The sequence below is a fragment of the Hemiscyllium ocellatum genome, chromosome 7 (genome assembly GCF_020745735.1).
Source record: "Hemiscyllium ocellatum isolate sHemOce1 chromosome 7, sHemOce1.pat.X.cur, whole genome shotgun sequence".
NCBI classification, from domain to species: domain Eukaryota; kingdom Metazoa; phylum Chordata; class Chondrichthyes; order Orectolobiformes; family Hemiscylliidae; genus Hemiscyllium; species Hemiscyllium ocellatum.
In genome coordinates, this window is record NC_083407.1 from 62,603,756 (window position 1) to 62,630,620 (window position 26,865).

General features: G+C 40.7%; 1 protein-coding gene across 1 annotated transcript in view; it reads right to left on the reverse strand.

Annotated features, from left to right (window-relative positions):
* The window catches only part of myo3b (myosin IIIB), a 568,489-nt gene that overhangs the window by 161,073 nt on the left and 380,551 nt on the right, over positions 1-26,865 (reverse strand). Inside the window, exon 28 of the mRNA XM_060827913.1 lies at positions 385-547. Coding sequence (XP_060683896.1) covers positions 385-547 — 163 coding nt within the window. The remainder of the gene's footprint in view (positions 1-384; positions 548-26,865) is intronic.

Here is a 26,865-nt window from a genome sequence, read left to right on the forward strand (position 1 = left end):
TGAATTCATGGAGGTGGGTACAATTACCAACTCTAAAAGGCAGCTGGATGGGTATATGAACAGGAAGAGTTCATATGAGCCAAATGCTGGCAAATGGGACTAGGGCCGATTGGGATATCTGATAAGTGCGGGTGAGTTGAATCAAAGGGTCTGTTTCCGTGCTATATGACTCTATGACTGGGGTACTGATGAGTAACACTGCCAGCCAATTTAATGCTCATCCATCTTGTATCTAATAGCAAGTGGTATTAAAATCAGTCTTTTAAAATTTATAAGGTTTGATAAATATAAACTAGTGTTTTTTTTAATTGTATACATCTAAATATACTTAATTTCACTTTCAAAGCTCTCTTTCTCTATTAATTAGCAGAAATTTGTGCATACCTGATTGGATGATGATGGCACTGCTTTGTTTTTTTGCTTGTGCTTTCTTGTATTTCCTGGCTCCCAGCCAGCCTTTGATGTGGGCTTGAATAACCACAATGCTGGCAATGACTTCTCTGAGCAGTAAATTTAACTGTTCTACTTGATAATACTTCAGAAACACCTACAGGAAACAAGTTGTCAGCATTGAAACGTATATAATTTCCATAATCCTTAGTTAAATGTAAACGCATATTATACCACACAGACTCCTTTGTGGACATGGTATTGGAAACTCAAACTATTATTCACATACAGTTTTGCTAATGAGCACTGACAATACTATGTTATTTAGTTTTATAAAGGACATCAGCTTTATTTCACAGAAAATAGATCAAATGTTTGCTAACATTTAATTACTAATGATTGATGAATGAATTTTACATTTCAATTGCAAGTACAGCATGATTTTTCATGAGTACACCAATAACACCTAGTTTTACTTTGCTATCACCTTATGCAACTTTTGCATTGTTTCTTAATTATCAAATTGCTTCCCTTACAGAAATTCCTGACATACTTTAACAGCATAAGGAGCAATTTGCTTTCAACAGCTTTTAGTTGCTCTTAACCATCCCCTATCTGCCCCACCAGGAATGAGCTCCATCCCCACCACCGCACCCCAACTCCCAATATCCTCCACCATCCCTCACCTAAATCAAAATCCCCTTGCCTCCACCACAATCCACCAGGATTTCAGAATGAAGATAGGCTGTCTTTCAGTTATATCTTTTTATTCTCAAACTATTCAAAATGTTGCCAGATTGTGGCGACAATTGAAGCTTTTCATTGTACTTTACTGTATTATTTACTGTAAAATGCAAGTGACAATAAATCATTCAATTCAATGCATGAGTTTTCCCTGACCACCACACCAGTTCCCCACCCCCGCCCCCAACTCGCAGATTTGCCTTGACCTCCCTGTGCTGGGGTTCTCTCTCAGATCTCTCTCCAATTTCCTGATCAGTCGCCCCAAACACACTTTCGTCCTGATTTCTGTCTCTCTCCCACTTATCCCAATATCCTGTCTCCTCTTTCTCTATCCCCCAATTTCCTATGTACCCCCCATCTTGAGTCCCATTTGTCTAGCCTGCAGCAGTTCATCCAATTTATGCTTCCTAATGCATTCTGAGGCTAGAGCCGAAGGTAGAATTTATGTCAGAGGTTCAAAGATCAAGCTCAAAGTTTAAAAGGATTGAAGAAACAGCTTTTTCTAGAAGCTGCAGGGAATGAGTGTTCAGAGAATAATAGGCACTTGAATTTCAGTGGAATTTCTGTGAAAGGAATCGGGATGGTGCCGGTGGCAGTGGTGGGGTGGGGGGGGGGGATGTGGGTGGCAATCCGCTGATGATGAGTATAGGGATTTGCTTCGGAGTGAGAGAGGCAGAGTTCAGGATCAGCGAGAGTTAACTTGATACATCCCTCCCCATAACTCCAATGAAATGCTGCCTGCATGATTCTCTTAGTTTTTTTTAACTCATTTGCAGAATGTGGGTGGTGCTGGCTGGCCAACATTTTCCTGTTCCACGGGTGCTGCCTGGCCTTCTGTGCTTTTCCAGCACCACTCTAATCTAGACTCCGATTTCCAGCATCTGCAGTCCTCACTTTTGCCTGGCCAACATTTATTGCCCATCCCTAGTTGCCCTTGAGAAGGTAGTGGTGAGCTGCCTTCTTGAACTGTTGCAGTCCACCTGCTGTGGGTTGACCCACAATGCCATTAGGGAGGGAAATGCAGGATTTTGACCCAACAGCAGTGAAGGAATTGTAATATATTTCCAAGTCAGGATGGTGAGTAGCTTGGAGGGAACTTGAAGGTGGTGGTATTTCCATACATTTGTTGCCCTTGTCCTCCTCTACAGAAGTGCTTGTGGAAGGTGCTGTCTGAGGATCTTTGGTGAATTTCTGTAGTGCATTTTGTAGATAGTACACACTGCTGCTCCTGAGTGTGGGTGGTGGAGGGAGTGGATGCTTGTGAATGCAATGCCAATCAAGTTGGCTGCTTTTTCCTGGATCGTGTCAAGCTTCGCAAGTGTTATTGTGGCTTCACTCATCCAGACAAGTGCTGAGTATTCCATCACATTCCTGACTTGTGCCTTGGAGATGGTGGACAGGCTTTGGGGAGTCAGGAGGTGAGTTAAGCTTTGCGGTATTCCTTGCTTCTGACCTTCTCTTGACACCACTGTGTCTATGTGGTGAGTCCAGTTGCGTTTCTGGTCAATGATAATCCCCAAAATGTTGATAGTGGGGGATTCAGTGACAGTAACATAACTAAATGTGAAGGGGCAGTGGTTAGATTATCTCTTATTGGTGATGGTCATAGCTTGGCATTGTGTGGTTTAAATGTTACTTGCCACTTGTCATCCCAAGCCTGGATATTGTCCAGATCTTGTTGTATTTGAATACAGGCTGCTTCAGTATCTGAGGAGTTGCGAAAGGTGTTGAACATCGTGTTGAATCATCGGTGAACATCCCCATTTCTGACATTATGATGGAGGGACGATATTGATGAAGCAGCTAAAGATGGTTAGGTTTAGGACACTACTGTGAGGAACTCTTGCAAGATATTCTGGAGCTGAGCTGACTGATCTCCAACAACCACAACCATCTTCCTCTGTGTCAGGTATAACTCTAACTATGGGAGAGTTTGCCCCCGATACCCAATGATTCCAATTTTGAAAGGGCTCCATGATGCCACACTTGGTTGAATGCAGCCTTGATAGTAGGGGCTGTCACTCTCATCTCACCTCTGGAATTCAGCTCTTTTGTCTATGTTTGAACCAAAACCATAATTAGGTCAGGAGCTGAGTGGTACTGGTGGAACTCAAACTGGGCGTCACTGAGCAGGTTATTGCTGAGCAGGTGCTGCTTGATAGCACTGTTGACAACACCTTCCATCACTTTAATGATGATCAAAATAGACAAAGGTCAATCATTGGTCAGATTAGATTTGTCCTGCTTTTTATGTACAGGACATTCTTGGACAATTTTCCACGCTGTTGGGTAGATGCTAGTGCTGTCACTGTACTGCAACAGCTTGGTTAAGGAGCAGCAAGTTCTGGAGCACAAGTCCAGTACTATTGCAGAAATGTTGGCCTTTGCAGTATCCAAAGTCTCCAACCATTTCTTGATATCACATGGAGTGAATCAAATTGGCTGAAGGCTGGTATCTGTAATGCTGGAGAACACTAGGGGAGGCCCAAATTGATCATCCACTTGGCACTTTTGGCTGAGGATTGCTGCGAATGCTTCAGCCTTACCTTTTGCACTGATGTGCTGAGCTCTTCTATTATTGAGGATGAGGATACTTGTGGAGCCTTCTCCTCCAGTGAGTTGTTTAATTGTCTGCCACCATTCACAACCAGATGTGGCAGGACTGCAGAGGTTAGATCTGATCAGTTGGTTGTGGGATCACTTAGCTACTTGCTGCTTATGCTGCTTGGCATGCACATATTCCTGTTTGGTGGCTTCACCAAGTTGACACCTTATCTTCTGTTATGCCTGGTGCTGCTCCTGGGCATGCCCTCTTGCACTTTCCATTGAACCAGGGTTCATCATGGTTGAGTGGGACATTTGCTGGGCCATGAGGTTGCGGTGCTGAAGTACAATTCTGCTGCTGTTGATGGCCCATACCGCCTCATGGATGCCTAGTTTTGAGTTGCTAGATCTGTTTGATGTCTGTCCCAGTTAGCACAGTGATAGTGCCACACAACACAATGGAGGTTATTCCTAAATGTGAAGGTGGGACTTTGCCTCCATAAACACTGTGCCGTGGTTTCTCTCACTGATACTGTCATGGAAAGATGCATCTACAGTTGGTAGATTGGTAAGGATGAGGTCAAGCGAGTTTTGAGAAGATTTGTAGCTCAGATTGAGGTTCTGGATGTAGGTTTGCTCACTGAGCTGAACCTTCCAGCTCCGCAAGCAAACTTACATCCAGGATAAGGTCAAGTATGTTTTTCCCTCTTCTTAGTTCCTTCACCACCGCTGCAGAGCCACAATAGTAGCTGTGCCCTTTCGAACCTAACCAGCTCAATCAATAGTACTGCTGCTAGGCCACTCTTGGTGGTGGACATTGAAATCCCTCACCCAGGGTACACTTTGTGCCTATGCCATCCTCAGTGCTTCCTCTTAATGTTGTTCAACATGGAAGAGTACCAATTCATCAACTGAGGGAGGACAGTATGTGATAATCAGCAAGAGGTTTCCTTGCCCGTGTTTAATCTGAAACCACAAGATGGTCACCCTCTTTTGGAACAGCAGCAGCAACAGAGGAGGAGATATGGCAGAGGAAGTAGCATTTAAATGCTCAGGCAGCAGAGGATATCACAGTAGAGAGGTGCATGAAGAAGAAAAGGAGGTGGAAGAGGATGTCAAGAGGAAGAAGAGGTGCTCATGGTGGTAGAGGAGTTGGTCAAGGTGATAGAGGAAAGCTCAATGCAGAGGAAGAAGCGATGACAGCAGAGGCAAAGGTCAAGGTGATGGAGACAGAGTTTGAGGAGGAGGTCAAGGGACAGGCACAGGAACGTACAAACATACAAATCTTGGGAACAGAGCAGGTTATTTGGCATTTCATTAAGCTCATAATTGATCTGCTGGTGTTTCAAGTTCCACATTCACATATATCCCAGATAACCTGTGATTCCCTTGCATAATGAGAATTTATCTTGCTCTGCCTTAAAAATATTCAATCATCTCACCCCACCACCTTCTGAAGTAGAGCTCTAAAGTTCACAACCCACTGACAGACAGAATTTCCCCTTATCTCTGTCCTAAAGGTGAAAGCCAAAACTTTACACAGTACTCCCTAGTTTTGGATTCACCCACAAAAGGAAGCATTGTTTCCCCATGCATCTCATCAGCATCATGCAGGATCTTATATGCTTAATCAGATCACCCCTCACTCTTCTGAACTGCAGTGAAAATAAGCTTAGCCTGTCCATTCGTTTCTCTTAAGATAAACTGCTCATTCCACCTGGTAAATCTGTTCAGAAACACCTGCAATATCCTCTCTTAAGTATGAAGAATGAAATGCATAGTATTTGAGACATGAGAGTCTGTGGAACAGCAGGAGATCGTAAAAGTGGCAGAGAAGGAGGCTACAATAGTAGAGGAGGAAACAGTCATGGTAGGGGAAGGGGAACAGGAGAACAAGGCAAGGAGCATGAGGTGGAGAAATGGAGGGGCAGGGTCAGATGAGGCAGAGACGCAGGAGGAGATGGATGTAGTGGAGGAGATCAAGGAAGCACAAGAGCAGATCAAGGTGGGAACATGTTCCGTAGGAATTTAACATGGCCGGGGTAGATACAGGAGATAAGTTTACCATATAAATTTAAGTTATGCATGAAAGGTTCATGAAACAACAATAAAAAAAAGATGAAGTGCTAGTAATCAGTGGGTCAGTGTTTGATTGAACCATCTATGTAAATTTAATTTGGCAGCCCAGGATTCAGCATGATTAGGGTCAAGCATGGTTATGATCAGTTTTATGATCATCAGCAGTTTTATGGATTTTGCTTTTATTGCTCTCATTCTTCTATAATGTTTGTTTTTAAGTCTTTTTAAAATAGTTTTTGTTGTTGCTACAGGTTTTTAAGAATTTATAGGCTTTATGGCACACGGAGCAGAAAAGTACATTGCAAAAAATGAAAAGATTAATAAGTTCAGATCTTACTTGCCATTAATTTCCTTACTGTGCTTTTTTTAATTGCTTTTTTCAATGCATGGGTTGCTGATTGTATTTGATGTCAATTGATGTGTTTGAGAGTTGCCTTTGGATGCTTCCCATGGATGCATTTGAGAATTTCACCAATGCTTTTGAGAGCTTCGATTTAATGCCTAGAGCTTTAATACCAATGAGACCTTATTTGATGCCTAAGATGCATTACCAGCACTTCAATATCTTTGAGCACTTTATTCATTCCAAACAAAAACATTTGATACAAAATACTAGCTGTACTATATTTAACAACATTAAAACAAAAATTATGTTAAACTTTTCTTTTAGGATTATCCGAGTAAAAAGTGAGGTCTGTAGATGCTGGAGATCAGAGCTGAAAACGTGTTGCTGGTTAAAACACAGCAGGTTAGGCAGCATCCAAGGAACAGGAAATTTGAAGTTTCGGGCCAGAGCCCTTCATCAGGATTATCCCAAGAGCCAAGACCAGATAAGCAGAATGTTCCTCTAATTAAACACTGAGAAGGCTGTCGCCTTTATGTTTGGTCTCCGTTTCAAACCCTGTTCCTTAGCTAGTGACTCCATCCCTGTCCCTGACAATCATCAGCAATTAAACCAATCTGTTCACATCTTTAGTGTCTCATTTCCACCTCTGTAACTCAGCCCCTTTCTCAGCTCTTCAACCGCTGAAAATTTCACTCACGCCTTTGATATCTTTAGAGTGAACAATTCAAATCCACTTCTAGTTAGTCTCCCACAGTTTAGCTTCTGTAAATTTGAAGTCATCCAGAACTCTGCTTCCCTACTAGCCCTATGTTCAGTTAGTTACATTGAGTGCTAGTCAAGCAAAGTGTTGATTTTAACATTTTCAGCCTTGTTTTCAAATCCCTGTTAATTAAATAACATCATTAGAATTAGAATCAGAATTAGAATTAGGTTGTATTCAAGTATAGAAATACAGGAGTATAATGAAAAGTCACTACACATGGTGCCATCTTAGGTACAAAGCTATAAGTCACAGCATTAGCTCAGCACCACATCCTGATGGTGCCCATTCATTCTTTTCCCACTCACCAGAGGCAGAAGTACTTGCCACTTCTGGGACCTCCTGGGATTTGTAGCATTGACACAATTTTTCAAGCCCAACTGTGCACCATGTCAAGTGATGCCAACCAGGCTATTCATCTTGCCCACCTTCATCTTGGAAGTGGAAACCAAAACCTGATGTCCCTTAAAGCACACAGGTAGCACAGCTGACACTTCATTTCTGATACCAGTAAGCATTTGCAAAGGTATCACTATTTAAGATACAAACTACCATAGATTTCCTGTCCTTAGTGTCATCCCATCTTAGAATCCTCTCTAAGAGAATGCTTCTCTTTCCCCAAAGGCCAGTTGTAGCCTGACATCTTTTCATTGTTCAATGTGGGACCAAGATACATTGGAGATCCTGCAAGCAGAAGTGATTGCTGGGCCTCTTGCTGAGATATTTGTATCATTGATTGTCAAGGGGAGGTGCCTGAAGACTGGAGGTTGGCAAACGTGGTGCCACTGTTTCAGAAGGGCGGTAAAGACAAGCCAGGGAATTATAGACTGGTGAGTCTGACCTCGGTGGTGGGCAAGTTGTTGGAGGGAATCCTGAGGGACAGGATGTACATGTACTCAGAAAGGCAAGGACTGATTCGGGACAGTCAACATGGCTTTGTGTGTGGGAAATCATGTCTCACAAACTTGATTGAGTTTTTTGAAGAAGTGACAAAGAAGGTTGATGAGGGCAGAGTGGTAGATGTGAACTACATGGACTTCAGTAAGGCGTTCGACAAGGTTCCCCATGGGAGACTGGTTAGCAAGGTTAGATCTCACGGAATACAGAGAAAACTAACCATTTGGATACAGAACTGGCTCAGAGGTAGAAGACAGAGGGTGGTGGTGGAGGGTTGTTTTTCAGACTGGAGGCCAGTGACCAGTGGAGTGCCACAAGGATTGGTGCTGGGCCCTCTACTTTTTGTCATTTACATAAATGATTTGGATGCGAGCATAAGAGGTACAGTTAGTAAGTTTGCAGATGACACCAAAATTGGAGGTGTAGTGGACAGCGAAGAGGGTTACCTCAGATTTCAACAGGATCTGGACCAGATGGGCCAATGGGTTGAGAAGTGGCAGATGGAGTTTGATTCAGATTAATACAAGGTGCTGCATTTTTGGGAAAGCAAATCTTAGCAGGAATTATACACTTAATGGTAAGGTCTTAGGGAGTGTTGCTGAACAAAGAGACCTTGGAGTGCAGATTCATAGCTCCTTGAAAGTGGAGTCGCAGGTAGATAGGATAGTGAAGAAGGCGTTTGGTATGCTTTCCTATATTGGTCAGAGTATTGAGTACAGGAGTTGGGCAGTCATGTTGCGGCTGTACAGGACATTGGTTAGGCCACTGTTAGAATATTGCGTGCAATTCTGGTCTCCTTCCTAACGGAAAGATGTTGTGAAACTTGAAAGGGTTCAGAAAAGACTTACAAGGATGTTGCCAGGGTTGGAGGATCTGAGCTACAGGGAAAGGTTGAACAGGCTGGGGCTGTTTTCCCTGGAGCGTCAGAGGCTGAGGGGTAATCTTATAGAGGTTTACAAAATTGTGAGGGGCATGGATAGGATAAAGAGACAAAGTCTTTTCCCTGGGGTCGGGTAGTCCAGAACTGGAGGCCATAGTTTTAGGGTGAGAGGGGAAAGATATAAAAGAGACCTAAGGGGCAACGTTTTCACGCAGAGGGTGGTACGTGTATGGAATGAGCTGCCAGACGATGTGTTGGAGGCTGGTACAATTGCAACATTTAAGAGGCATTTGGATGGGTATATGAATAGGAAGGGTTTGGAGGGATATGGGCTGGGTGCTGGCAGGTGGGACTAGATTGTGTTGGGATATCTAGTTGGCATGGAGAGGTTGGACCGAAGGGTCTGTTTCAATGCTGTACATCTCTATGACTCTAAGACTCTAAGCAGCTGTAAACTTAAACGTTTATTCAGCTATAGCAAAGACAAAGAAGAAAACAAACACAAGCTCCAATTGCTTTTGGGAACAGAACGGGACTGCTTATCTTTTGGGCAGCAAAAAGTTTACAGTAAGTGATTATTGTTCAGTTCAGGTCTTTTGGAACTATTTTTCAATTAAGTCCTGTCTGGCTCCTTGTACCTGATACTACTCTATTATGCTGAAGGTGGTGTTCCTCTTGCTTGATAACTACATCCTCCTCCTCAGAAGACTGCTGCTACTCTCCCAGCCATTACACATCCATCACATTCTCTCTTTGCCTGCTTCAGTTGTGCAAAGCAAAGCATGTCAGAATTATATATCTTACTCTGTCTCAAGTGTACTGAAAGGCCACCTCAATCCAACCTAAGCATCAGAACTTCATCATCAACAGGCCTATTGTCTGCTATGTGATGGTCTTGGTGGAAGTATGGATAGCACTGTATCAATACGTGGACTCAGTTGGGAGTTCTCTAATGAATTAATCAGGCATGTTTGCAGTGGTTAGCTCTTGTCCTCCTTATCTCCCAGTAACCATTCTTGTAAGACATCAGACCTTGTAAGGAAGCAGTCACTTGAGAGATCTTAAGGATATAGGTTTTATGGCAGCTGTCATGCTATTGGCGGAGACTTCTAAGATTGGTACAATTGATCACAGATTACTTGCACAATTATGGAATGGAATCTTTTTTCTATTCATGAAGTCAGTTGTGTAATGACATGGTGCTCTCGACATGGGATGGATGGCTAACCACTCCTTCATGTTGCTGGCCAAGTCCAGCAGTTGGCATATGTTTGTGTTAGTATCACAGGCCATTCTCAGTCTCTGGAGGCACCGAGCCATGCTCTTATGGAGGAAGTGATATTGATTCTGGGCTTCCTGCATCTCCCGAGGGAACATTCAGCTGTGTTGACTTCATGTGGAGGCTGCTGGAGTTTGTTGATCCTGCACTTGCTGGTGCATCTGGCACTCCTCAATTTCTCTCCACCTTCATGGTATTGCAACAACAATGATGATAATCCCTGCTGCAGCTGAATCTATTGCTCACATTTCTAATGAACTTATGCAGGGAATATAAGAAACATATCCTTAGTAACGAGAGCAGTCAGCATTTGCATCACTCACAAATGATAGATTAGCATAGTCCACACAGTGAGATACGGAAGACTCTGACAAGATGGGTCATGGAACTTTGTCAGTTGGACCTTATTCCAATGAATGCAGCCTAAGTTATGTCATTTATACAAATGCAGTGCAGAAGGATCATTGATATTTTGTTGTCCCACTCCCACACCACCCAAGACAGCCATTGCATACAAGAGTATGGTGATGAAACCTTAGAGTTGAAGGTGACAGGATATTAGCTCTATGCCATTCTGCAGTTTATGAGATCTTAGTTTGGCTTTGTGAATACTGGCTCACAGTTGCCACTTTCAACGGCACCTGTGATTATTTCTGGTTCACAGAGATGACTACCTTCAATCTGCAATGAACAATCTGGCATGTTCAATACCTGTTGGAACCAGCAATTATATCCCACACAGGACCCAGCATGCATATTATATACTGAGTGCTGTGGTTACAGAATACTTCCACCTATGCCGTGAAAGTGCCTGATTAATGCAATTGCATTTGAAGGGCCTCATATTGTTCACATTGTACATCCCACATACTCAGACAGAAAAAAAACACTTATACCTCCCACTCAGCCATTTTTCATTTCCAGTGCACATTTTATTCACAAACAAGACTATCAATACTGAGCTTTCACATGTTTCCATACACCTCTTAGCATTACGACTTCATCTCCCAAAATATTAATCTCCTCAGCCTGGCTTTACATCTTAATCATTGCCAACCATCATGCAATACTGTCCCCCGAAGCAAGGGTGGTTGTGACCATCCATCCTCTTGTAACCCATGCCTTCCAGCACACTATCATCTCCCTCCTCATATGTTGTGCCCCCCTTCACAATTTTTATCCCCTCTTCAATGTCCAGAATTGACTTCCGCAACTCCCATATCACACCAGTGGCCTCTGATAACCCCCCTGACTTTCACTGAGTTAACTCCCAGGTTGCCCACTGCCCCCCTTGACTGACACGAATGAATAACCTTGACTGATGCATGACACAAACCATGACTAAACTTTGTGCAGTTCTCCTACTGACTTACCATGACTCCCCAGATCGGTTGCACTGGACCTGTCGGATTGATTGTGGCTCAAAGCCCTGGGCTGATATTGGACATTGCAATGCCATTTGGTAAGTCAAGGACAATGACAAATATTGATGCAGTCCAGACGTCAGAACTAAAGTGCAGAACTATATTGTAAATGGGTCAGAGATGTGCCCTAAGGCTACAGTGAAGCTCGTACTTTTCTGACACCAACTTTCTTCGATGGAGGGTGAAGGTGGTCACTGCTCATGGATCATACCGAGAAGCTTATGACTGCCATCAAAAATTGCAGACTAGCAAAATAAACAGCCAGCTGTAATCGCCAGGTAACTACTCTAACTTTCATGTCAGGTAATGTCAGGTGGGAAAATTAAGAACTTGTATATTCAGGACTGGTAAGATTATAATCACACTGTCCTGTGAAGTGCTTGAGAGGTTCTATTACATTAAAGGTGCTTTAGAAATATAACTTGTTATTGGATTCAGTGACCTTTTTATCCTTTTGCATCAAACTTAGTCATGATGCCTTCAGCTTGTTTGTTCATTATTTGTGTAGCTACAGCTATAGACAATGAAGTATGGGGTAAACACATGTCAGGGAGGTGATGTCTTAGTGGTCATGTAACCACGATGTCTTAGTGGATTAGTAACCACGAACCCGATGCTAATGTTCTGGGCACACAGTTTCAAATCCCACCATGAAAGATGGTCAAATTTCAACTGAATAAAAAGCTGGTCCAATGTTTGACCATATTATCATTGGCAATTGCCAAACTCATTCAGGTCACTCATGTCCTTTGAAGAAGGAAATCTGCTGTCTTTCTCTGGCCTACATATGACTCCAGAGCCATAGCAATGTGAATGACTCTTAACTGCTTTCTGGGCAATTAGGAATGAGCAATAAATCTGGGGCTTTAATCCATGAAAGAATGTCTATATTTAAAAATGTGACCTTTCTTTAATTTTAGCTATTTTATTCCAGACTGATTAAATATATCAAATGGAGAATTAGGAATTGACTAACGTTTGAGGAAAAAATAATGTTCACTCGAAGTTACAGACTAAAATAATTTTTTTTTGTCCTAACAATTAAAATGGAGGTAAAAATGTAAGGAAGAACTTGCAATTATGCACCAGTCTCAGGTCTGATTGTACTGGCTACATCTAGATAAGGGAAAAAGGGTGAGAAGATGATGGTCTAAAGCATGGCATAGCTGGTATGTGGCAGTATTTCAGATGGACATTGGAATTCTAGCTGGGGAAGTTATGAGTGGATTTTCTTTTGTCTACTCAATCCATTGCAGACTAAAGATATATTTCCTTGAAAGGCTTCAGCAAACAATATTTTGGTCTTCTAAAAGCAACAAATCATGAAAGGGGTCATAGTTTTGAGAAAAACGTTGAACAAAAAGTTTGCTAGTTAATGTGGTTGTAAAGCTGGTGAATGGCCTTACCACATAACATTATATCAGATCACCACTTATATATGCAATATATTTGAAATGTGCCCAGCTTTACTGTAACTTGAATCTCCTCAAACATGTTTCTGTCCCTGCACTGTCAAAGCCCTAACCCATAACTCAGAAATGACATCCTCTTATGACTGACCGTGACTCTGGTGCACCATGCCTTTTCATCCTTTTGTACCTCTCTTCAGTCTTTGATAATGTTGACTACACAAATTTCCTCCAATATTTTCCTTCTCATATCCAGATCAATAAACTTTGTTGGATCACAGCCACAATGGCCTATCTTCACATCTCCATATTATTACTTCCTGAGTCCCAAAAGGAGCTTTCCTCTTATACAGACTGCCCCTTGGCAACATCAGCTGTGGGCAGATAATCAATTTCCCCAAGTAATCTAATAACATTAGATCTCCACTACTTCTCTCAAACTTTCCACTGCCTTCATATTGTCAGACTGCATATCGGAAATCTACTATGGTTGAGTCTTAATTTCCTCTAATTAAGCATTAGGTAGATGTCACAATTCTGAACCTTTGTAACTGATTCCATTCCCCAGACCAATTATTTTTTCAGGATGAAAAAATCTTACTGCTTTCATATAAATTTTCCACATGGCAGAGAACTAAGTGGATAGAATATCAGAGAGATGGTCACCACACAAATTAGGGGCAAGCAGGCAGTCGAGAATGGGTGATCGCCTTCAAGTCCAAGGCAAACAGGTTGTAGTGCGTAAGTTCCCATAGGTACTGCTCTCTAACATGCTTTCTGTTCTGGATACCATCAAGAGTGATGGTTCCTCAAGGTATGCAACAAGAACATGTGATAACACAAGTAGCTGTGCTGTTACAGGTGGGAAGGAAGATGAGTGGGAACGCAATCCTGATAAGAAATTTCTTAGTTAGGAGAGCAAACTGGTGTTTCTGTGGCCACCAACTTGACTCTACCATGGTATTTTATCTCCTTGCTGCTACCGCGATGCGTGTCACAGAACAGTCATAGGATATTCTCATAGGTATAAAATTAGCTAGTAAGATCTCAAAAGTAGTAAACTTCAGATTACTCCTAGTGCCATGTGCAAATTAGTATAGAAATAGGAATGTCAGACAGATGAATATGTGGCTGAAACGATGGGGCAGGAGGGAGGGTTTTGGATTTCTGGGCCATTGGAACTGCTCTGGGCAAGATGGCACTTCTGTACACTGAAAAGGTTACATCTGAACAGAGTTGGGACCTAGAGAGAACTCCACCCAATTCAGCTTTGGTCAAAATTACTTGTGGGGAATTTTGTTAGTGCTGTTGGAGAAGATTTCAACTGATTTGTCAGTGGTGTGGAGTGATGTTTAGAAAATAATACTGAAGTGCACAAAACACTGAGACAGACAGATAGTGCTGGAATAGCAAATAGTAAATTGATACATTGACTTAGAGTAAGAGAGAAAGTAACAAAACCAAAGTCAGTGTAATGTTGTATGGTGAGAAGATACCACTTTGACCAGGACGATGCATCCATCCTAGGACAGGCTAAACAGAGACATGCACGGGAATTCCTAGAGACCTGGTCTTCAAACCGCAACTCCAGCAATAAACATATTGATTTGGACCCCATTTATCAACCTCTGAGAACAAGAACTGGAAATGATATCACCCACCTTAACAGACCAAGATACATAAATAGAAAGTGGGACAGAACACCAGCGCTTCAATGGAGGCTCACTGCTGATGTTACCTAGCATCATTACGAAACATTTGAGAACAAACCTACCGGCTCAGCAAGCAAACTTTCAACCTGGGGAAGACAGAATTCTTCCAATGGGTTGGGGTCCACCTGAATCATGCTGGAACCAGAGTCCGAGCAAATCACATGACTAGAGTTTTACATAGGGTTTTAAATAAAATAGTTGGAGGGGAGAAGTCAGTTGCATGGAAAATGTTTAGAAACTAGAAGCGAAAGGAGAAGGTAGGAGTGTAGATTTGTGATGAAGCTTATTGTTACTGGAAAGATGAAAGAAAGAACAAAGTGTAAGAAAGACTGCAAGAAAGGCAGAGAGAGATATTAATACAGCACACAGTATTCCAGGCTTCATTAACAAGCGCATAAGATTACCAGGGTCGGGAGGTTGAGTTGCACATATAGGATAACAGTTCGACCTCAAATGGACAACTGTGCACCACTCTGGGCACCATTAGGGAAGATAATGATTACACTGGACAGAGTGCTGGAGAAGGATGTAAGAATGGTTCCAGGTAAAATAAACTTCAGTTATCCGGTTAGATTAGAGAACTTGGGCCAGAAAGGAGAAGGCTTAGTGGGGATTTGATAAAAATTTTCAAAATCTTGAGGGGGCTGGACAGATTAGACATGGAAAATTGTTTCCACTCTCAAGAAGATCAAGAACAGAGGGAACAGAGTATTTTGCAAAAGAAACAATTGCAAGATGAGAAAAATCTTTCTTCACACAGTAAGCAGTTCAGAACTGGAGTGCACTCCTGGAAAATGTGACAGAGGGAAGCTTAATTAAGGCATTTAAGAATGTACTGTATAATTATTTAAATCAAAACAACTTGAGGGTTACAGGGAAAAGGTAGAAGATTGGCACTAGACCAGAATTTTCTAAGAGCTAGTGCAGCCACAAATGACCTCCATCTGCACTGTAACAATTCTGTGAAAGGATTGGTTCCAATAACACAATCATCACCTATTACAAATGGCTTGAATTGAAAAAAAAAGTAGAACTAAGATAGATTGTCTTGGAATGCAATAAATTAGCCAGGAAAGAAAGACTGAAAGAGAAAGATTAGATAGTTGAAATGTAGCATGAATTCTGAGAACAGAAACTTGAGTTAACATGGTGAAATGAGACTGACCTAGAGAGAACGCAACCCAATTCAGATTTGGTCAAAAGCACTTATTTAGTACCTAAATAAAATGAGGGAGGGGGAGTAGAGATTTATTTTGTGTCCTTCAAGAAAATAACATTAAGTAATTTCAACATTTTGATTTTAATTCTGATTCCAGTAACTGCAGTATTTTGCTTTTGTAACAGTGGATGATTATAATGTTAGCCCAAGCAACCCCTGCATTGCTTTGTACTCAGGAAAGCTTCCTCTTTTCCTTGGGTGCATCAGGAGAGTGCCGCAGCATTAAGCTGTAGATAAATATTGCTGCAACATAAAATACTTTCAAGAGAGCATCAGAGCAGAGTGTAGAGTCTCCAAAAATTGAAGTAGCACTGTAGGCCATAGGGGCACAGGGGAGATGCCATTGTATCATGGAGGATTAAGAGACCTAAAGGGTTGCCCCCTTAGATGGAGTGGCAGCAGGAGGTTAGGAAGGTCAACTCCTCGAGGCTGTATCTGAGAAACTGACGGCAGTGCCACAAGTAATCAGGTGATTGAGATTGTTTAAACAGACAATTACAGGTCCTACTGTCATACATGATGTGCCTTCAATCAATAACATAGATGCGACCTAGAAGTTCACTACCTAATTTGGAAACCTGGCCTCATATCAGCATTGAGCTTTGAGATGTCAGGATGAAACTGAATTTGAGCCTTCAGACATGCACAAGGAATATTCCCTACAGCTACTCCTACAGTTTGCAGCTCCTACAACAGAGAATAAGGTAGAGTGACACAATACTGCCATAGCGCTGATTGAAAATTTGCTATTCTTTTTCTTTCAATCTTCTTCTCAAAGATAATGCAAGCCAAACAATTCAGCACTCTATTGCTAAAATACAAAATATCTTCTTTTTAACTTTGACATTTGGCTGCCTGAGAAACTAACCTTAATGTCTAATGTATGATGGTAGAACTAATCCATAAAAGCACCCACTGCCCTTCAAAGGATCAATAATTCAATTACCTACCTTAGAGCAAAACCAATGTAGCGAGTCTGACTTACATACCTAACTATTTCACTGCTCTCATGTATACATCTTACAGAAATCATGAATGATTCATAAACAGTATCATGTGATTAATTATCCTGTATTCCATGAAAATTCCTTTTAGATAAATACAAGTGTCATAAACAAATTCTTAAATCTTTTCTTTAAAAGAGCAAGAATGATATAATAGTAATATTCCTGCTTTTGCTGCATTTGCTTTTTAATCAAAGTTTGCAGTTACTATTAGAAGTAGAGTCAAAAATTGTTCTGAGCACTTGAGGAGAGTTCTGAGCAAGGGAACAATAAAGTTGCTCCCACTTACGCTTGTTTTGTATGATGGTATATTAATATTATCACGTATATTGTAACTGAGATGCCAGTGAGGTGTAAGTTTATAAACTGGTTTTCTGCACAGAAGGGCACATGCTCAATTTGAGGGGGAAACCACAATTTACTGCGATTCCATTCCATTTATTTAGAAAATTTCAATCTGGATGTGGATGGGGATATCTCCCATTTACATTTCAAAGGTCTGGAAGTGTCTTGGGAAACCTTTAAATTCCATGCAATTAGCCAAATAAGTCATATTCATGCAAATGGAGAACTGATGGGACACTATCTAAAGACCCAGAATTGTTCATGATAAAGACAACCAATTCCAGCATCTGTGATCCAATCCAACCACTGTTGAGCTCCCTGTCCAACAAGGGAAGCTAGCTCATTCTGTGATTTGAGAAGTCCAGATTTATTGTCTAATGTGGTCAGTGGTTTCACTGCACTAGCAGTGGAGCAAAGGCCAGATTTTGGGGATTCTGAATCCATGATGCTTTTTCTTCCAGTATTAGTAAGGTATTTAATGTTTTCAACTGAACTAGTCTAATGTTCTATCCCAGAGACAACTTGTTTAAACTAAACTCCTCTGATATTTTTGCTTCTCATCAACCTTGATCCAAACCATATCATACAAGCACAGATCCTTAAAGTAGTTACACTCTTCAAATTAAATGCTTAGTTGCATTTTAAATGATATAAGGCTTTCCAAAATCATTGCTCAGGTAACCTTTACATAAAATTCTTGACTATCATCCCACAAATGAAGGTACACCCCCACACATCCAGCTTGAAAACTAATACTTATTTCTGTTGCTTTCAACTCCAGGCTTTTGTCACTCCACAGCCAGAACTCCATTTCCAGTATTTTCACAATTCAGCCTCCTCTCACTCTCTTCCTATTTTCAGAACTTCAGTAGGTTCCATAACCTTCTTTGAGTTTTTTCCTTTTCATTGTGTCTAACCAACACAATCATCTATCTTCATGTCACTGCTTCCACATTTCATAACTCCTTTGCCCTCCTTGATTCCCAGGATACAAACTAAACTACAACCGATGATAATAATCCAACTCCACACCCCAACTTTCCATACTGTTGCACAAAATTGCTATAACTGACTTTTTGTTTTGTTTTCAATTGCCAATTATGCTAACAAGGTATGAGTGTGGTGGGACGTGTGTGAAACATGAACACCATTATAGACCAAGGTCAGTGCTCCAACATTCTATGTAATGCCATGTACCACTTTCCCCTGTGTTGGGGTTTAAAAATAAGCAAGATTAAACATAACTACATGTTTAGCCTAGAGTTACTTTCTACCTAACTTTACACATAAGTATAGAATTCTAGACCATCATTGATACTCCAACACTGTAATAAAAAAAATTAGATTTATTCAAATCTCTTTTATTGCATTCCAAGACTGGCCTTTTTTTACCCTCCGCCCCTGCTAATATCAACAGGAAATTGGGGAAATTAATTACTCTTATCAAAATGCATACAGTTCATTCATATATTTCATATAAAAAGCATTGTTGAATCTGTACTCCTCTTCAGAAAGTGTAATTTCATTGCACCTTTTGTCAATTATTTAGAATGTATTTAGTAGAATATTACAGATTTCAGGAGTGATTCTTTGGCTTATGCTCTCATCCAACTGCTTCTTCATAGCAAAACATACACTCCAGTTTGTATAATTGCAAGGGCCAATTATGGGAGTGAATGATAATAATCAGCCCAAGAGCATATATAGTACAAAAAGTTGAAAATTTTGGGAGAATGAAAGCTTTCATTTTCATGAGTAACAGTGGGTTGCTGTTAGCAGCCCCCAATAGGCACTTGATAAAAATCTAGTACTTCATAAAAAAATGTACTGAGGATGTTGGCAAAACAATATAATTGCCTCCTTTCCACAGAGAAAGTGATGATCGAAATTACAGATCAATTTCTTTTGTACAGTGGTGATTTAAAGCCAGATGTGTGCAGCAAATGTTGTCTGTAATGGGCTAGAAGGATACGGTTACTAAAAAATTAAAGCACTGCACCACCAAGGGCTGGGCTGTACCTCTGGCATATCTCTGGAACGTAACAGAAATCGGAGGCAAGAAGCTGCACTATTACACTCTTCCAGAGAACAGAATGAATTCTCTTCAGAAATTTCACAATAAAAATCCCTGTCTGACTCCTTGGTTCATGAAATACATGGGCTCAAGATTCTGAAACAGAATTGCAGACTATTTGCTCCATCTGCCTGAGTGCCTGTCCTTCTTTCAAATCAGTCACTGATGCTGGAATAGCCATCTTGATCATTATATTTGTTGCTAATGAAGCAGCTGTTGAAGGGCTTATGTGGTACATGGTAGCAGCTCTATCTCTGAGCCAGGAGGTCTGGGTTCAAGTCCCAGCTGCTCCAGAGCAGTGTCGTAACACATCTGAACAGGTTTATTAGAAAAAAAATCTATGAAACAGCTGTTGAAGTCAACAATGACTTGAGAGGACATATTTGCAAAAGGAGTCTTGCCATGTATAAACACAGCAGCAAGTTCTCTATCAAAATACTGCAGAAATAATTCGTAAAAGTGGCATTTTAAGGTGGTATGAACTTCCTACCTAATCATTTAAGATTAAACATCACAAGGCTGAAACATGAAAGTCTTATTGTACCCAAAATAAACAGATCAGTGGTGCTGAAACGGGAAATTACATTGGAAAAAGTGAGGACTGCTGATGCTATGTCTTGGAACTCTCCAACCACATGGGATCAATGTGGATTCGACCAGTTTCCCCATTTTCTCTCCCCCATCTTATCCCACTCCCAACCTTACAACTTGACACCGCCCTCTTGAATGATCCTACCTATCCATCTTCCTTCCTACCTATCTGCTCCCTCCTCCTCTCTGACATATCACTTTCACCCCCAAGTTCAATCCCCCCTCCCATTTATCTCTCAGCCACCTTGGCCCAAAAGCTTCATTCCTTATGATGGCCTTATGCCTGAAATGTCAATTCTCCTGCTCCTCAGATACAGCCTGAACGGCTGAAATTAAGAGATGCAACTTTATCTGGCAAAGTGTGAACCCAGAATTTAGGATTTAACAACACACCATGGTTGAGAATTGGCCCTATAATTTGTAACTTTTCCTTTAAAACTTTGAGGTATTTTTCCACATAATAAATGCAAGTTATTGTTAGTTCAACCATTGCTGGTGAAAGGAAGCAATTTCACTCTTCCTTTACAAGTGATCTTGGGCCAGGTGGGAAACTGATACTTGAAAGATTTGAAAAATGATTTCACCCCAATTTTAAACCTCTGATTGCCCCACTCCAACCTGCTATTTACATGGAAACCAACTGGTCAGTAAAATGTTAAGGAGGTTATGTGCCTTCATTTTACCGATGCTTTATTTTTAGCCCATTTCATTCAGGTTTTCTGAGATTTAGCAGTTAAAAGAACGCTGGGCCAGGAAGAAAAGTGTTTCACCCTGACCCAACTGCTCCAATTAAAATAATCCATGACTTTCTATTGAGCTTCTTTTCAGCTTACAGATACTAATTCTAACTTATTCTTCTGAACACATAGGAAAATCACAGGTTTATAGGTCCTTTAGATATGCAGATTGTCTCGATGATGCCATCAAGGCCTACACCATTTTAATTAGAAGTCTGTTGAAGGAAACTAGCCTTCTGGGAAGAGGATTGAAGAGGCAAAAGAGGTCCCACCAAATGGCTAGGAAAAGCTGGAAAGTTTAGGGCCAGACTTTTCCATTTTTAAGTTACAGTTAGCAGAGAGGAAGGGGAGGGGTTGTCTTTACAAGCAAGACGCTCCACACTACTTCCATTGAGAAAGATTGTAGGGTAAAGAGCCAATGAGACTCCTGCATGATTAATTGGTGGGCTTCTCCAAGAACTACTTTCTGTGAAAGTGATGTCCCCCTCCTCCACTTAAAGCTGCTGATTGGCACTGGAAGGACCACTACCTTGGAGGCAAAGGCTGCTGAGCACATTGACATTGAAAACCAGAAGCAGGCGAGATAACCTTTTGATGCATCACGGGGTGGAAGATGGGGGAGAGAAGATTCAGGGGAGTCAGAGGGTGGGGTAGTGACTTTGAGTAGCTAAAACTAGCCTCCCACAATCCTTGCCCAAACTGGACCTTCTGCAAAATGGGGAGACACGCTACTCCATTTTAACTGATTGACAGTTTTCTTGCCTGCTGTGAACAGTTAACAGGGGAAGTGGTCATTAACTGACTCCCTGAGACTTTAATTGGCAGCCATGGATGACCTTCCCTAACCTTAACCGCCACTCTAATTCCTGAGGAGACAAGAAGAGGGGTATTTCACCTGATTATTTGCTGTTTTGGCCACTTATCCCATTTCTTGGAAGGGGAAAATCCTAAACTTGGGCTTGTTTGCCCTGGTGAACCCTCCATTCAATTGCATTGTTTTTGTGAAATTGCTCCTATTGATTTAACAAGTTAAAACCTTTAATCTTAATAGTGCTGAGGTTGGAACAGTTTATTGTCTATTTCAGCCTCCATATACTTGATTGTTAGTCTGAATTAAAATCTGAGCTAGAATGTGAAAGGCAATGTCGCCTTTCAGAATCTACTCTGGGCACCTAGTTTCCCCTCCTATGTTCCTGGCTATTAACTTGTTTCTTGAGCAAAAGTCTGTTGTAAATGCATTAAGCAATTAAAATAAGATTTTGTTCTTAAATAATGGTTTTAAATGAGGATACATTAAGATCTACACTGATTTGCCCACAGTGAAATCTTTGTGGTTACGGAGGTGTTGGCCACAATCAACTTTAAAAGCACAGGCAACTTCAGACACTCATTGTGGGGCTTGTTTCCAATAGTACAAATGTAAGACATTTATGCATCTGTCAAATGACATACATTTTACAGGGGAGGTGGAACATTTATCAACGTTGTAACTGCAGCTAAACATCAGTAAAATAGGGTTATCCAGCTTTGTTGACTTCCCTCAGTCAAGTGCAGTAGATGATACCCAACTTATTTTATAATCGATGGCATATAAAATCCCAGAGTTCTTCTCCTGGCCTGAATGTAACTACTTTCATATGATAACATGCAAAAGGTCTACACACTAAAATCTTGTATGCTTCTTGTGTGCTGAAAGTCCTCATTATGTTTTTGTCCTTTGAAATTCAATTCTCTACCAATATGACATTCAAATCAATCTGCAGATGACTTTTACGTGACAAAACCAAACACAATATTCCATAGATAATGACTCAATTATCAATGGACTGAATGGATTTTCTACCTCTGTCACAATAAGGCTCCAACCTATCCCAGCCATCAACTTTTTACCTTTGTCTACTTTCTCTCCTGTTGTCCCTCATGTCTCTTCAAGCTCATCTTGCCACTTTCTCCTCTCTCAATCTAATTCCCATTAAGATGCTGATCACCCAATCTCATTTGTGGCTCCCAGATCAACTGATGTTGTTAACAGTTCTCCCGCTTTCTGAATTTCTTTTCTTTCAAATCTTCCATTATTAATCCCCCTTCAAAAAAATTGCTAAACTTTTGCAATATCTTAAATCTTACTTTCTTCTCCAAAGTCACAAAACATATTGCTGCCTCCTACATTCGTGCCCATCATTCCCAGGAGTCCACATTTGACTTTATCATATTAGGTTTACTCTCTTTCCACTGGATGAAGTCATTTCTAGCACAAAGAAAGATGGTTGTAGATTTTGGGGCTAATCATTTCATCTACAGGACATTAATTCTTCAGGGTAGTGTCCAACAGCCAACTACCTTGAGCGGCTTCATCATTGCCTTGCGCTTCAACACAAGGCTACTGATGATTGCACTAATGTTCAGTACCATTTACAACTGCTCAGAAAATGAAGCACTCCACACCAGCTGCAAAACCAAGATAAGATTCAAGCTTGGTGGCAAATGTAGTTTATACCACACACATCAGGGAATGACCATTTCTAACAAGACAGAATCTATCTATCCCCATTTAATATGTAATACTTTTATAGCTGCTGAATAACCAACCATCAAAATCCTGAGGTTACCACAAACCAGAAACTTAACAGGACAAGCCATATAAATACTGCAGTTACAAGATGAGCTCAGGGTCTACATTTAGCCCTGCAACAACTTGCCAAGGGCCCTTCAATGATATGTTCTAAATTCATGGCCTTTGCTACTTAGAAGGACAAGGGCAGCATACATATGAGAACTCCACCAGCTACTAGCTCTCCCCCAAACCCACACATCAGCCTGACTTGGAATTATAACACCATTGTCTTAGTGTTGCTGGGTCAAAATCCTGCAACCACTCCCAATAGCACTTTAAGTGTAAATTAAATAACTCCACAGAGGCTGGTTTCCCGTTACCAAGTCTCCTTTTATTTACACATAAACAGTCCTTGACTTTAGTACTGCCTCAGAGTCAGGTACCAGACTCTCAGTATCTCTGACACTAACACTTTCGACTCTCTACTGGACCAGACATTAATGCTCTCTACTGGACCAGATTCACAGCCTCAATTAGAAAATTCATATTCTGAGGTCCAGCTGATTGACCTGGTTACAATTACTATGTAAACCATAGGCTGGACAATGACACAGATTGCAGCATTTCAACAAAGCAGTTTTGCTGCTGCCAAACCACATTTGGTGACGCATATTGAAGTCTTCAACCTGAAGTACTTTATGTGCCCTTGGTATACTCAACAAATGATTTCTCTGTTAACGTTTCATCTGATGTCATTGTCCAGGCTTCACTGGCCTGGACTCAGTGTTGAGGACTCCCAGAGCTACTCTCTCCTTCTCGGATATATCCAAGGATTTTGATAGAGGTGTACATGAGGTATGGTTATGTGAATCTGTTATTTGAGTAGTCTGAAGGACAGCTCTCCTAATTTTGAATGAAATTTGTCATTTCCAGTGCAGAACAACATGCCAGGTGGCTCATCTGACTTTGTTCTTATTCAACTTTTCTTCAGCAGTTTGATCCAATTGAGATATTGCAGATATAAGTTAACCACACTGTTGTGGGCCTGAAGTTATACATAGGCTAGGACAGCAGATTTCCTTCTCTGAAGAATGTAGGCCCAGAAAGCTAAGAATTAATTGTTGGTAACAGAGATTCAAAGAAAGATTGCAAATCAATTAAATTCAAGTTTATGTCTGTGCTATCCGCTATCGCTTTCAGTCCCCTGCCAGCTGCTCTTGCGGCAGACTTTCTTAAAAAGGCAACTGCATGGGATACTAAACCGAGTGAAATGGTAGTGGATTGAGCAAGGCCATAATATTACTCTTACTTTCTGCTCTCCCACAATCATTAATCAGATAAACAAACAAATAACTGCTTATGCTGAAGATATGAAAGAAAAACTGAAATTGCTGGTGAAACTTAGCAGATCTGGCAGCATCTTTAATCAGATTTTTTTTAAAGGTTGCACTTTAATTATCAAACATTTGCACAATTTCTCCGATGTTAAATTTGTATGAATGACTCCTCCTACTTATGCAAATAAGCAGATCAGCAAAATTTTGGTGCTAACCAAACTATCAGCAAATGCAACTCCTGTTTCTCTGCTGTAAATTCAGGCAGCCAGCTGCTTGGAATGTCACTGCCCAAACATTTACAATCCCTATAAAAAATGTAATCCTCTAAGCAAAGGCTGTTTTGACAATGTGTTGAAAATTTACTTTTGAATAGATTATTTTGTAACCTATTGTTACACAGTCCGAACTAATGAAATATAATTCTTAGTTTACATTATCCATACTATTTAGCAATTGAACTTGCTGAATTTTCTCCTTAAACCTGCTTCTAGGTTGGAGTTCAGAATTTGTGAAAAACAAACTTTTTCCACATAGCAAACACTCCTTTATATTTAGTCTGACCACACTTCCTTACATACTTTCCAATATATTTCTATCTATTTTGAAGTACTCTGACCATGATTCCCAGTGTGTCTGACCAGCATTTATAAAGCTGTAGAAAGTAAGAAGAATGTTACCATGAAGCCTCTTTCGGGTTTTAGAGTGCATTGCTGACTCACATATTGAAAAATAGCTCATAAAACTTCACAGAGTAGCTGAAGTGATCATGAAGCTCAATGCTTTCAAATAAGAAATCTTCCAATCATTAGTACAGATATAGGGTAAGCTAGAAAGTCTAACATTTATTAAACCAAGAGCAAAACTTAGCCTAAAGGAATAGATGTACATGGGAGATAAATCATTGAAATTGGGTAGAATGCATTAAACGGGATGAGGAAATACAGTGCAAATTAAATGACCTCAATAAATGAGATTATCACATTAATACTATGTTTTGTCATAAGGATGTGCACAGTGCAACTCTTAGAAATAAACTGTTTATTTCTAAGAATTGCACTGTGCACGTCCTTATGACTGAAACTTCAAATTGCCACAATTATGGAGACTTTTTTCTAAATTTAAAAAAGTAGACTTGAAACTTTTCTCAAAGCTGCTCGACAAGGAAAATGAATGATGATGCAAAAGCAGAATATTTAAAGTATTTTAAATATTTCAATATAATTTGGCCTTTTCAATATTGTTTTTCCATTCAACATAAAGAAGTTATGCTGGAACAGTACAAATGCTGGTTAGGACTTGGGACCATTCTCATAATGATTATTTCTGTAATCTCACTGAAGCCCTCATATCCCTCCTAAAGTCTGGTGCCCATAACACTCCAGTTGAGACAAAACTAAAACATTATATTGTTTCAGCACAATTCTTTCACATTAGGAATGAATGAGCAGGGTTTTAATGGTCCCAATCAAACTTAAATGGTGGTAAAACCAGAAATAAAAGGCTCCTGAACAGGGTGGCCAAAAATTCTCTCTTCATTTCTAACCTTGGCCATTTTCATAAGGGTAATGAAAGCGACTGGGTTCTGAAATCCTCCCACTCCAATTAACGAGACAACTGATGGTGATGTGGCTCATTCAGTGCCCACCTTGGGCAGGTCGTTTATAATTTTCATGTAGCTGTCAGGGTTTATACCAACTACACAAAAGCGTGATCATTGATTGGAGATTGGAATTTGAAAGATATGTAAACTGATTTTATCTCCTTGATAATTCATCAGTAAATGCTGGAGCTTGAGTGATATCTGTGTTCAGTCAATTGAGTTTTGACAGTACTATGATTGCAGAATCATAGGATCATGAGAAATAGGAACATTGTAGGTCAATCATTCCTACTGATTCTATAAAATCATGGTGGAGTTGGACCAGAGTTGGACAGTGGGACTAGTTGGGTGGCTCTTTCAGGAGCCAGTACAGACACAATAGGTTAAATGGTGCTACAAGATTCTATGACTCTATTGACTGACCTTGAGACCATTTTCCTGCATGGTCTCCAAAACTTTGATTTTATTATTGGACGAAAATCTGTTAAACTCAGCTTCAAGAATACTCAATGGTCTAGCCGCAACTGGTTTCTGGGGAAAAGAATTTGAGAGTTTAACTCAGCAACAGGAACATGGGAGGGGAGCCAGAGTAGGTCGTGCTTGAACCACAGTGCACAAGACCTGGAAAGACTGTATCTTATTATTTTTCTGTACTTTTGATTGTTTTATAAACCAAGAATTGTGGAATGGATTACAGCACTTACTGACACTCATTGTTAGTGCGTCTTACAATGCTGTTTATTCAAGCAATGGCAGAGGTACGTGCAGAACAGCACTAGCCATTGGATGTGTGAAGGGAGATTTGGCTGGCTACAGGTATCTGCTTAGTCTGTGGAGTGGTGATCATTGTCGATGATAAAGGCCTTCTTGCCTGTCAACAGTATGTGATTGTATCCGAATAGCTTGTGGATGGGAATGATATGATCAGAAGTCTCGAGGC